The sequence below is a fragment of the Phyllostomus hastatus genome, unplaced genomic scaffold (assembly GCF_019186645.2).
Source record: "Phyllostomus hastatus isolate PE091 unplaced genomic scaffold, TTU_PhHast_1.1 phas_contig_150, whole genome shotgun sequence".
Classification (NCBI taxonomy): domain Eukaryota; kingdom Metazoa; phylum Chordata; class Mammalia; order Chiroptera; family Phyllostomidae; genus Phyllostomus; species Phyllostomus hastatus.
This window is the reverse complement of record NW_025333611.1, coordinates 32,226,530-32,238,829: the sequence shown is the minus strand read 5'-3', so window position 1 is coordinate 32,238,829 and position 12,300 is coordinate 32,226,530. Positions and strand designations below refer to the sequence as shown.

General features: G+C 39.1%; 1 protein-coding gene across 3 annotated transcripts; it reads left to right on the top strand.

Moving 5' to 3' along the window:
• The first annotated feature begins 768 nt into the window (after window positions 1-768).
• CUNH5orf24 (chromosome unknown C5orf24 homolog) lies at window positions 769-10,587 on the top strand. 3 transcript variants are annotated; one of them, XM_045823620.1, is made up of 3 exons: window positions 769-1,039; window positions 1,509-1,722; window positions 6,031-10,587. In XM_045823620.1, the coding sequence occupies exon 3, from the start codon at window positions 6,031-6,033 to the stop codon at window positions 6,595-6,597; it is 567 nt and encodes a 188-aa protein (XP_045679576.1). In that variant the 5' UTR covers window positions 769-1,039; window positions 1,509-1,722; the 3' UTR covers window positions 6,598-10,587. The 3 variants fall into 3 exon arrangements, with proteins under 3 accessions (XP_045679576.1, XP_045679561.1, XP_045679568.1); XM_045823605.1 differs by having other exon boundaries at window positions 774-1,039; window positions 6,028-10,587; XM_045823612.1 differs by lacking the exon at window positions 769-1,039 and adding an exon at window positions 1,049-1,151 and having other exon boundaries at window positions 6,028-10,587.
• Window positions 10,588-12,300: the final 1,713 nt, after the last annotated feature.

Sequence of the window (12,300 nt, the reverse complement as noted above, 5' to 3'; positions counted from 1 at the left end):
AATCAAATTCATAGAAGGAAGAACTGGGGAAACTAACCCCTTCTGCTAAGTGATTTATATGGGGTGACTGATATGCCAGAAATCTCAACATACGTAACTACATAAAAGGGTGGGCGAGTTTGTAAGCAAACTACTTTTTGTCTCATCCTTTGATGATGAAATGAAGAATATGGCAATTCTGAGGAGGTCATGGATGTAAAAACTTTAAATTATAGGGTGTCCCAGAAGACCAGGCATTTCATTATCACAAAGTCCTAGACCCCAGGATCCAAACACCACCTGCCAGAAAATGAATGGGCCTGCCTGTTTGCAGGTGGAGGTCTCACTCTACCCACACATAAGCAACTACAGGGCAGAGGCTGAGTCTTCAATATTCTTGGAGCAGCGCCTAGCACAGTAAGAAAATAAATCTGTGCCAACAGCGCTCAAAAGCCAGGAAGAGACTGCTGGATTCAAATCCTGATTCCACTGTTTACTAATCCTGTAATCTGAGAAATGGGTCAGTAGTAGTTCAGCATCACAGAATTGGGGTGAAACAACTCACTGAAGTTATTTCCCTTTTGCCGGGTTCCTCCAACCCGGCTGCAGCTCCTGTCCGCCAGACCCTGAGACGCTAGAGCTTAAGCCCCGCCTCCTGCCTGTCCCCGCGACGCGCAAGCGCATCCTGGCTTCCCGGTTACTTCCCCCCCAAGCTCTTAACCCTGAGCTTGCGTGCTGGTAGTCGGCGGGAGATTGGATCTCGCGATGTGCGTGCGCGTGCGTGGTTCACGCGAGCTCGCGCACGCCCCACCCCGCCCCCTCTCAGTAAGGGGCTGTATTGGCCTCTTTGGCGTCCGGGCAGGACCCTGAACTGTGGCCTCAGCTGGAGTCTGGAGCCATCCTCCACCGCGCCGCCACCGCCCTAACTGCCTGCTACTCTGCCTTGGGCTCTTCGTGTCGTGCAGAGGCGGCGGGCTTGGAAGGGAGTAGTGCAACGTGAGGTTCGCGGCCGATGGGCAGCCCCTGGGCGTGCTGAGGGGCCGGGCTACCGGCGGCTGAGGTAGGTGGACGCGCGGGGAGTTGTCAGCTCGGCTGGGAGTAGAGTCGGGGCCGCGGGCGCGGGCTCTCGTGTAGGAGTCAAGGCGGTGACGAGAACGGGGCCCTGCCAACTGGTGAGGCGAGGTCTCGGACCCGCGCCTGAGGAGGAGCTCTGGCCTAGCCCGGAGCGAGAGGAGGGGCCCTGGCCGTAGCCTCCCCTTCTCTGGGCTTGGAGCCATTAATGGGGGGGAAATTCCTTTGCTGCGGGCGGGAGGGGTCATCCTTTTCCCTCAGAGGTCAAAATCAGCAGCCCTCTTCGACTGGGACGTCGCGATGGAGTGGCTTGTGGACTTCTGCAGCTTGCACAACTCCGAGTGTTCACTCGGCGGGCGGGAGGTTTCGATTATGGAGGGCGCACGGCCCTTTCTCTCAGCGTGGGCGTGTATGGTCTGCAAAGTTGTTATTGTTAATACAGTAATAATCACTTTCAGGCACAACAGGTACTACGTTTCCAAAGGCCTGCTGTCAGCTAAGGATTCTGGCAGCGGCGAAACTGCGCCGTGGGGCACAATCAAGGAGTGGAAAGAAGACAAAGGAGGCCGTTATACGCTCTGCCCTAGTGTCAAAACTTTCCGTGGTGGGCAGGACGCGGAGCTATTGGCATTTGTTTGGTCTTTGCTGCGTGGACTTTTCTGGGTGATTGAGGTGGGTGAGTCACAAATGGACTTTCATTTAGAGGTTTAAATTCGTGTATGATCCTGTACAATTGTTCAAAGCCAAATGATCTGAAATAAATCTCTGAGAATTATGTGACATTGGATCTTTGGAAGAGGGCAGAACTTGGAATTCTCAAAAGCAAGGTTTTCTCCGAGTTTAGAAAGCTTCATGAATGTTTTGAAAGTTACTAAAAATATAGTTCTTCACGTTAGCAGTACTGACCACCACCCCTCAAGCGGAGGGAAAGAAGTTATTTCGTAAAGAACAGCTCACGGGAAGACTTTAGGGGCTACACACACCGTCAGAACAACTCCAGGGATGGCAAAGTTTAGTGTATGCTTTAACAATTCTAACTTAGTCATAGTTAAAATATATGGAAGCTTAGTTGGCTCCCTTATATTCAGTGAACTATTTTAATAGATAATTAACTGTTGGTAGTCCACACACACTGTGTTCTGTAATGCTTGTCTTTCATTAAGTCCAAACTTTCTAGAAAAGTGGTATTAATTCCGACGTATGAAATGCGCTCTGGGCACTTTCAGTAAACTCTATGTAGTGTGGGAAGAGTCCTTCAAGAAAGAGCAGTGAGCTGGCAAGCCCTGAAGTGGGAGTAGGGAAGGATTGTTAAGTGTAGGATTAATGCTTGTATATACAAATACGGCGTACTTACGCTTCCATGTAAATAGTTTACATACACAAGGATCTAATGGTGCAATCTTAACAGGTCGAAATCTGAAAGTAGAAAAAGATTGGCTTTAGTTCTGTTTCCTTTTTGAGATAACTGTTTACATGGGTAACTGTTAAAATAAATTTCTGGCCCAGCTCGTTCTGTAGTTATGGAATAAGCAAAATACTGTACTGCTTTCTTGGCAGTAGTGGGGAAGGAAAATACAGAACATATAGAAAACTGCCCTTGGAAATGTACTGTAAGTCCGTGTGTCATTGTCTTTTTGTTGGAATAAACAGCTTTGCTCCTACTTTCTGTATTAGTGCTTAGAATATTGTTTTGCACGGGATTGGTCCTCAGTAAATGCGAGCTTTGTCAGAGGTAAATTAACATAATACAAACCAAATGCATACATTTCTGGAAAAGGCTAAAGGAATTGGGGAAGGGTACTTTTTTTTTAATTGAATGACTACTTTATTTTTTTAATTGGGAAAGTTTTTTTTAAAGATTTTATTTATTTACTTTTAGAGAGAAGGGAAGAGAGGGAGAGAAACCTCAAACTGTTGCCTCTCCCAGGCCTCAGGGAGAAGGGGGTAGAGTTTGCAACCCAGGCCTGTTCCCAGACCCAGAATCCAGCCTGAGGCCTTTCACTTTGCAGGAAGACACCCAACCACCTGAGCCACACCAGTCAGGGCAGGACTACTTTTTCAGTGTTGTTGTTGTTGTTGTTTTCCCAGTGTCGGTTGGTTTCTGAGTAAAGGACGTCTAACAGCATCTTGACTCTAAAAGTCTGATGTTCATGTGGGAGCATTTGAAATCTTGCTTTCCAGTTTATGTCATAAGTTTGGCTGAAATAGATTCTTATAAGAGTTTTCAAATAAAATAAAATTCTAACATAAATGTTAAGTTGAGATTCTATATATCCTGAATGCTAATAGATTGTAAATGTTCTGATATATTAAGAAAAAAATGAAGTTTAAGTAGAGTCCAGAGGAAAGATATTGATAAGTGAGTGATAGGAACTTAAAAGGCATGAACTATAAAACAGTGAAACGGATTGTAGGGAGAAAAATTTTCTCCCTTTACTGGCAGTGCTTCCTGTGGAAGAGAATTTGGACCTTTCTGCCTCTTTTTACTAGAGCTTTCCAGAAGGGTGGTTTCTGAATAATAAAATTGAAAAAGGGGTCACCTTTTTCTCCTACAATATTCTGCTCAAAAGTCTGAGTGTGTTTTTCTTTGTATTTGTGATTGGTCTCTATTCCATCTTTATTGGAAAAAAACTAGTGTTTTGATTCCTATCTAATGCCTGTGCATATTCCTCAATTAGCTTATAATGTGGAGGGAAGAAGATTGTGGGTGGTCCCTGCACAAATCCCAATATTGGCTTTTCTTCAATTTGGAAAGCAAAGCTGTTTCACTTTATAGATCTTATCAACAGAAAGGTTTTGTGAATGTGTGAATAGGTAGGGGCTAAAGAAGTAAATAAAAACTTAAACAGGAGTATTTTAAATTAACTCCTGTATTTTCATTTTAGTATAGCTGAGGGATTCTCATTGTAGGGGGTGGATTTTGTCCCACAAGGAATATTTGGGAATGTATGGGGAAATTGTTGGTTGTCAGAAATTGGGAGGAGAAAGAAGAGGGTGTAGTTACTAACATCTGCATAGAAGCCAGGGATGCTGCTAGCATTTTACAATGCACAGGGCAACCCTCCACAACGAGGAATTACCTGACCCAAATAACAGTGCTACTGTTGAGAAACCCTGCTTTAGTTTTACGCTATACTGATATTGTTGGTTCTGAAGGCAGGTGATCTTGATTCGTATTTGGCTTTACCATTTCCTAATGTGTGACTCTGGGAAGTTGCTGAAGTCTGCAGTCTGCCTCAGTTTCTGTTAAAACAGAGTTAGTAATCGTGTGTTCCTCATAAGAGTTGTGGTGATGATTAAATCAGGTAATGTTCAAAGTGTAATCCTATTACCTGACACATAGAAAATGCTCAAAAACTGTTAACTTTCTGCTAATGTTAATACATTTTGAACACATCTTGATGATCTCTCCTTATTTCTCATCTGAAATTAGAAATTGAGCTAGTGATAATTAGTAATCTAGTTCTCACTGTATCCCTGGGGAATGAGTAAAGAATTACTCCTTTATATTTGTGTTTAGCTCATTATTATTCTGAAGTCTATAAGGCTTCTGTCATAAACAAGTGGTTTCTCATTGTCATTGTTTTTCCTTGATAGTTAAGACTTTAGTCAGCTGGCTAACAGCTCTGTATCTGATGATTTTCAGCAAATACTCAGTAGTTTAACAGAATTCAATTATGTGACTTGATCCCCATTTCCTTTGGCCTTTATAAACTGAAATAAATTTTACAGTAGTTTTGATCCCCATTTCCTTTGGCCTTTATAAGCTGAAATAAGTTTACAGTAGTTTTGACTCACATTAATTATCTGTTTTTTTGCCTCTGGGATGTAACTACTTTTGTGAGGTTTTGGTGTGGTTTTGCATGTAGTAAGGGTATAAGGAAATACACCCTTATGCCCTTCATGTACATTTGAGACTCTTTATAAATCTGAATTGGAACCCATATATTTATCTCTTCATTTTCTGTGTATTTTAATGATATGGCTGTTAGGCCTGGTTTGTTACAGTGGTGGTGGTAATACTGCCTTTATAAAGAGAAAACAAATCACAGGGTTGCCCTCACAGACAAAACAGAGACTTTGGACTATGTGTCACGGGGCTCTTGTGAGGGAAACATATCCATATCCTATTTGTGATCAAGGGAGAAAGCAGTGTTGTACATTCAGCTTTTTGTCTTAATAACCATACCTTCAAAATAAAAAGTATTTGATTATGGTTTTTACCCATACTTTTATAATATAAATCTCAATTGTTTGTGTAAGTGTTCATTTTAGCTAATGGAAACCTTTGTTTACCCTTTATATTGGTACTGCCTTCAGTTTGAATAGAGTAGTTTGAAGGAAGTCCAGACATTAGGCCAAGAGATTGTATTCCTTGTTTGGTACATTCCATCTTTTGTAAAGTGTAACATACACTCAGGATTCTGTATAAATAATAAATTGCAGTAATGATGAGTAAGTTGTGGAAACTGGCCAGATCAGAAGTGTACATGTGAGAAATACAATAAAAGGCCAAAGACAGACATTCTAAGAACGTTAGGCAAACTGAAAGAAAGAATCATGTTAATAAGAGTTCTTGTCTTTACTGTTATCCTTTTGGGGTTTAGTGATCTAAAGAAAAGAGGATATAGACTATATAGGAATATAGAATATATTCCTACAGAATATAACAGATTTATTTTCTACCCATGCACATTTTAATTTCCTAAGCAGAGAATATCATAGCTACTATATCAGTATTATTGTTGAGTTTATATGATGTTTGTCTCTACCTGTGATTAAACTGAGAAAAACAAGTATCTTTGAATCTGCTGATGTGTGTTTGTTTATAAGTGGTCTGGAGTCCTGCCTGTTCAGCCTAATTTTAGGTAGCCTGCGTAGTTGTTGGAAGACAGACTGTTTTCCTACTGAATGCTGTCATACAGATACATATTTATATATGTGTGTTTATGCATATTTGTATTTTATTTTTGGTAGAAGATGATGCATCCCGTCGCCAGCAGTAATCCGGCTTTCTGTGGGCCCGGCAAGCCTTCTTGCCTCAGTGAAGATGCCATGAGAGCTGCCGATCAGTTTGACATATACTCCTCCCAGCAAAGCAAATACAGCCACACAGTCAGCCACAAACCAATGGCTTGTCAGAGGCCAGACCCATTAAATGAAACACACTTGCAGACTACAAGTGGCAGAAGCATAGAGATAAAAGATGAACTAAAGAAAAAGAAAAATCTCAATCGATCTGGTAAGCGTGGCCGGCCTTCTGGAACTACCAAATCAGCAGGATACCGGACCAGCACAGGCAGACCCCTGGGAACCACCAAAGCAGCTGGATTTAAGACAAGTCCAGGTAGACCTTTGGGTACAACCAAAGCTGCGGGATACAAAGTCAGCCCAGGGAGACCTCCAGGTAGCATCAAAGCCCTGTCCCGTCTCGCCGATCTTAGTTATGGCTGTGGCACTGCTGCTTTTCCTTACCCTATGATGCATGGCAGAGCGGTGCACGGGGTGGAGGAAAACAGCAGCGACGTCAAGCCACCCAATGAGTGAAGGAGGCAGGAAAGGAGGGCCAGGTTTAAAGGAAGAGTGTGAATAATCCCAAAGCTTCTTGGTTTTATTTTGACATACATGATTTTTTGGCCTGGACTTTCCACATTTGTTTTCCTGTTTGTTTGCGTGGTTTTTTCCCCTACCCTGCTTTTGCTCAAAAACCGCCATATGCTGACCGACGCACTCAGGGCATGAGCAGTGGCTTTGAATTTGTACATAGGTTCAAGTGTAACACCTAACTAAATCATTTTTGCTTTTTCTTTAGAGTATGGTTATGTCTCATATTTCATTACTACTTTTGGACTATTCTAAATAGATGCTTCATGTGCTAAACAACTGAAACCATTATACCTATTAGTTTGTGAAGTAAGCCTACAATATACTAAAGGTAATATCTAAGGTATTTTTAGTTGATGGAACAAAACAAACTAATGATTCAGGATTGGTTGAAGTATGGCTGTGAAATTTTGTTCACAGTCCAGCGCTCAGTCCACTCAGCCACAAGAGTGTGGCTGTGAAATTTTGTAACAGGTATTTTCATGAGACAAGGCACAGATACTTGTATGCTTTGGCATTTACATAGACTTTAGATGTTAAAATTTTTATTTTTAATGTTCTAGGTTTACGCAGCTTCTTATTTATTGATCTAAATGGCATTAGTTGATTTAACCATTGTTCCCAAAGGAATTATCTAGTGTTTGCTTTTCAGCAATGATAGGTTGTATATTTTTTAATTGCCTAAGATCATATATACCGAACACTACAAAATTCATATTTACAAAAAAAAATAAGCTTTTTAATAAAAACTGCACATTACATTATTGGTGAAATACGATGCATTCTGAGACTAGCATATGTAATATAATAGAAAAAGAAACATTCTTAAGGTTTGCATGGAGCTATATTCACTACATTTTGTTTTTCATATACTTAGTTTCTAAACATGCTTAAAACATTTATTATTACTCACATATTCAGAATGTTTTTAGTTTTTTTCTGAGAAATCATCCCGTTGCATTAGCACTTACTGTGGTTTCAGGTTTGGACACGAACTGAATGGAAGGCTGTAAAACTGATACAAACAACAAGCAGTTTTCTGACTGTCAGGACACAAATATTAAGAAATATAGGAATCCACCTATGCATGAAACATGTAAAAATAATGTTGGTTAGTTTTATTAAAAATCTAATTGTGGCTCCCTTCACCCCTTCACCCCAAATTTTTTTCCAACAGTGTTTGCTCTAGAAGCAAGGTAGTTAGAAAAGAAAAAAAATATCAGGTAGATATGTATAGTAAGGACAGGAGGAAATTTCTCTTGCCCCCTTTCTGAAAGTAATATTCTTTATTATTAATACACATTTTATTTATTCTGTTTGTTCTAAATAAACTATTATAATTTTTGGATTTGAAAAAAATTCCACTGAACTTCAAAGTTACAATGAACGTATTTGCAATTTAAAATGCTTTTGAGATTATAAAGTAGATTTGCAGGACCCCAAAACTTTTAAAATAATTAAAAGTTTAAAAAGGCGCATATTGTGTTGTTTGGGCTTGCTCTCAGTTAGTGCAGACTTTGATTGCAAATGGATGTCATGTTTCATACCTTTTTTGTCAGGAAAAAAGCAGCAAGCCTTCAGGTGTTCCAGGGATGCCTGACGCAATGAGCAGGACATTTGTGCTGCTCTTTACAGTAAGAGGTGTTGCGTTGTATGTGGGAACTGTATGTGCACTGGCATCTGAGACATTGACCTCAGCAGTTTTAACTTTGCACAAACCATAGAGAACAATGTTGGGTGACTGCATAATCAGTTGCTACATTCTGGCAGCTAAATTGCTACATGAGTTTCTTCTTGCAGAAGCTTAAAATATAAAATTTTAATAATTTACTCAAAGCAGTATAACTTCTGACACACACAAATGCTTACATCTTTATTCATATGTTTTATCCACTTTTATGATGTCAGTTAGCTATTTTTCAAAGTGATGTTCAGCAGCTGACTGCTTAGAAATCCTCCTTTGAGTTCCCAAGTACAGTTGTTTGATTAAATGTTCTACTGGAAATTTGGTTGCATGTTGTGTTTTTCAGAATGTCCATTTGATATTGTCCTTTTGGTTTATTTTGATTCCTGATTTTGTTACACATAACCTTCCCTTTCTCCCTGCCCTTACCTACGTTCATTTCCCTGCACCTTTCCTCATCCTCCAGCACATCCAATCAGTGGTGCTGTGCTGTGTGTCAGAAGGTAAAGCAGGTGTATTATTGTATACTGAATTTTTTATACATGTTTAATGAAATGGTGAAATCAAGGAAGTATGTTCCTAACAGTGTTTATTAATATCAGGAGCTATGTCCTAGGGAAAAAAGGGAGTGAATGGATACTATCGTTTAGAAAGCTGAATTTTCTGTTCATTGTCAGTTACATGGACTATTTATTACATCTGTGTGCTGGTGAGCATCTCCTGATCCTACTTCCTTTTCTCCTTGTGAACAGTTTATCGGTGCCATGCTGAAGGGAAAAACTCCTCTGTGGGGGAGGGGGTATAAGGGACTAAACGGTAATAGACAAAAAATACAATAAAGGTTAAATTTTAAAAAAGACATCTAAATAATAACACGAAGTCTTAAAATATAAAATATTTTTACTTCTCTATAATCTAAAGACTACATTGTGCATCTTTTGTAACACTGTCTCTCGTCATGATAAACACTGAAATAGCATGTAAACAAATGCCTATACTTTAATATAATCACTTGGGGAGAACTGGATGTTTCTTCCCACAGTATGATTCTTCCTTTAAAGGTGAATTGCTACTTTTATATTGTATAATTCTCTTCACAAAATAGGTTTCACTATGCTATATTAAAACTGTTGGTCAGAAAATGATCTTCTGGTCAAATAAATTTGCTTTACTTTTTTCTTTTAAAAAAATGTTTTAACATGCCTTATTTATTATTCTTATATTAACCAATGAGATAATGCAGATGAAATTTTCATCTTTTGACAAATATAACCTTGCATAACTAATCTTTAGTATGGGATGATTTTGATACTGTCTTTGGAGTTTTGCACTGGATATTAAAAAATACTGGCACGTTGTGTTGGAAGAAAAATACTGGCTTAATTTTTCATATTGGGACTTTTTAAAATCATTGTTTCAATTAAGAAATTCTTTATATTTTTATTTACTTTTAAAAAAATCTGTTAGAGTAATAAAAGCAATATTCATTCCAAACTGATGTTGGTACAAATTTTACATGTATATTTTCATGAAATAAGAATAGAGATTAAGGAGGAAAAAAATATCTGAATCCACTTACTACATCCAGTGTAAGAAAAACCAGTGTATGAGCTAAAGAAAAAAAAAAAACAACACCACCTCTTTTATATTCTAAGAAGCTTTAAAAGATAATTCAGGGGATGTTGACGATAACTGCTACTTTGTCAGTCATTGTCTCTATATGCAGTAAAATTTTATGATCCCTTTATAGTAAAATAAAAGAATTCACAGCAGTTGTTGAAAACATTTTTCCTTGGACATAAAATATTTTAATGCTATTAGGTTTCTGTTTTTATTATAGCTTAACTATATCCTATTAAACTCTAGGGTGTATCTAAATCTTTATTTTCCCCCCTTCACCTCCAAGTAGATAAATCTGTGCTCTCACATACAATGTATTTAATTTTTGGAAAATTTAATGCTGTAGTAAATCGTGTGATTTATAGTAATCAGACCACTTTGACTCTTTAAGTTTCACCGTTTCCTTTTTCCACAGATAACTATGGAGAAAATAATTACCAATTAACTGATATAAGCACGCTGTCCTCTGCTGTAAAAAGTCTGAATAGATACTGTGTATGTTTTTATGTCCATGAACTTGAGCTACTCGTGTGCAATTATGTGTATGGGAATGGAGTAGTGTTCATGATTTGTATCTACATCATCATATGGATGTATATTTATTAATAAAGTCATTACTTTAAAACCAACTTGTTTACTACTTTATTTAAGTATGGGAATGGTAAATAATACACATTTTTTAATGACCATGGATCTTATATTTTTTTCTTGGATTGTGCTTTAAGTAAAAAACCATTTTAAGTAGTAATTTTCCCAAGCTTTCGGCGAGCCTAATAAAGTCAACAAACTTCAGTAACTATTGAGCACATACTGTAGTGTGGCAGCTCACGTACTGAATAATGCACAGTCTCTACCCTCAAGGAATCCCTGGTAGAAAACAAATGCCTTAACACATAAAACTTAAATAATGTGGTGCCAGTTTTTATTCATTCTGAGTTGACACTTTAGCATACTTTATCTCTCAAACTAGCTAATTAATTTTAGCACAGAATCTGTGAAGCTACAGTTCATCTGCCTATTCCTAAGCTTTAGACTACTTTTTAGATGAATTTCCCACAATGTTATTGTGATAACATTGTCTTTTAATCATGTTGGGAGCTACACAATGTGGCTGTTGTACTTTCTCTGTTGCATGAAGAAAAACAGTAACTACATCATGTTAGCATCCTCAGTATGCCATGCTTAGAATGGCTGATAATGAAACTCATGATTTATTTTAGTAACTATAGGTCAGTCATAAAAACCCTTCCTAGAAACTTCTTTAACTTGACCTTATCTGGGTAGCACTTTATCTGCCCTTCCATTCTAAATGAAAGCTTTGCTGGACAGAGTAATCTTGGATGGAGGTCTTTGCCTTTTATGACTTGGAATACTTCTTTCCAGCCTCTTCTTGCTTGTAAGATTCCTTTTTCGAAATCAGCTGACAGTCTTATGGGAACTCCTTTGTCTCCTTTTCTCTTGCTGCTTTTAAGATTCCTTACCTTTAACATTGGGTAATGTAATGATGATGTGCCTTGGTGTGTGCTTCCTTGGGTCCAATTTTGGGGTTCTCTGAGCTTCCTGGACTTCCCGGAAGTCTATTTCCTTTGCCAGATTAGGGAAGTTCTTCATTAGTCTTTCAAATAAGTTTTTAATTTCTTGCTCTTCCTCTTCTCCTTCTGGCACCCCTATGATTCAGATGTTGGAGCATTTAAAGTTGTCCCAGCAGTTCTAAGTTTCTTCTCATTTTCTTGAATTCTTGTTTCTTCATTCTGTTCTGGTTGAATGTTTATTTCTTTTTTCTGCTCCAAACCATTCATTTGAGATTTGGTTCCCTTCTCATCACTGTTGGTTCCCTGTGCATTTCCCTTTAATTCACTTTGCCTAGCCTTCACTCTTCTATTTTGTGACCATACTCAACCAATTATGTGAGCATCCTGATTACCAATGTTTTGAACTGTGTGTCTGACAGGTTGGCTGTTTCTTTACCATTTAGTTGTATTTTTTCTGGAGCTTTGATCTGTTCTTTCATTTGGGCCATTTGTGTGTGTGTGTGTGTGTGTGTGTGTTGGCACGCCTGCTATGTAGTCGGGTGGAGCCTTAGGTACTGGCTAGGGCAGGGCAACCCATGATGCTGTGTCTTGGTGCTGTACATGGGAGAGGGGTCCAGAGGGAACAATGGTGCTTGCTCTGCTCTCTGCTGGCTCCCAGTCATCTCCTCCGCTACCCACAAGCAAGCTGGGCCCTTCTGGTGCTGATTCCTGAGTGGATGGGTTTGTGTATGTTCTAGGACCCTGTGGGTCTCTCCAATGGACTCTCCTGTGAGGCTGGGAGTTTCTCCCGCTGTCACAACACCCACAGGT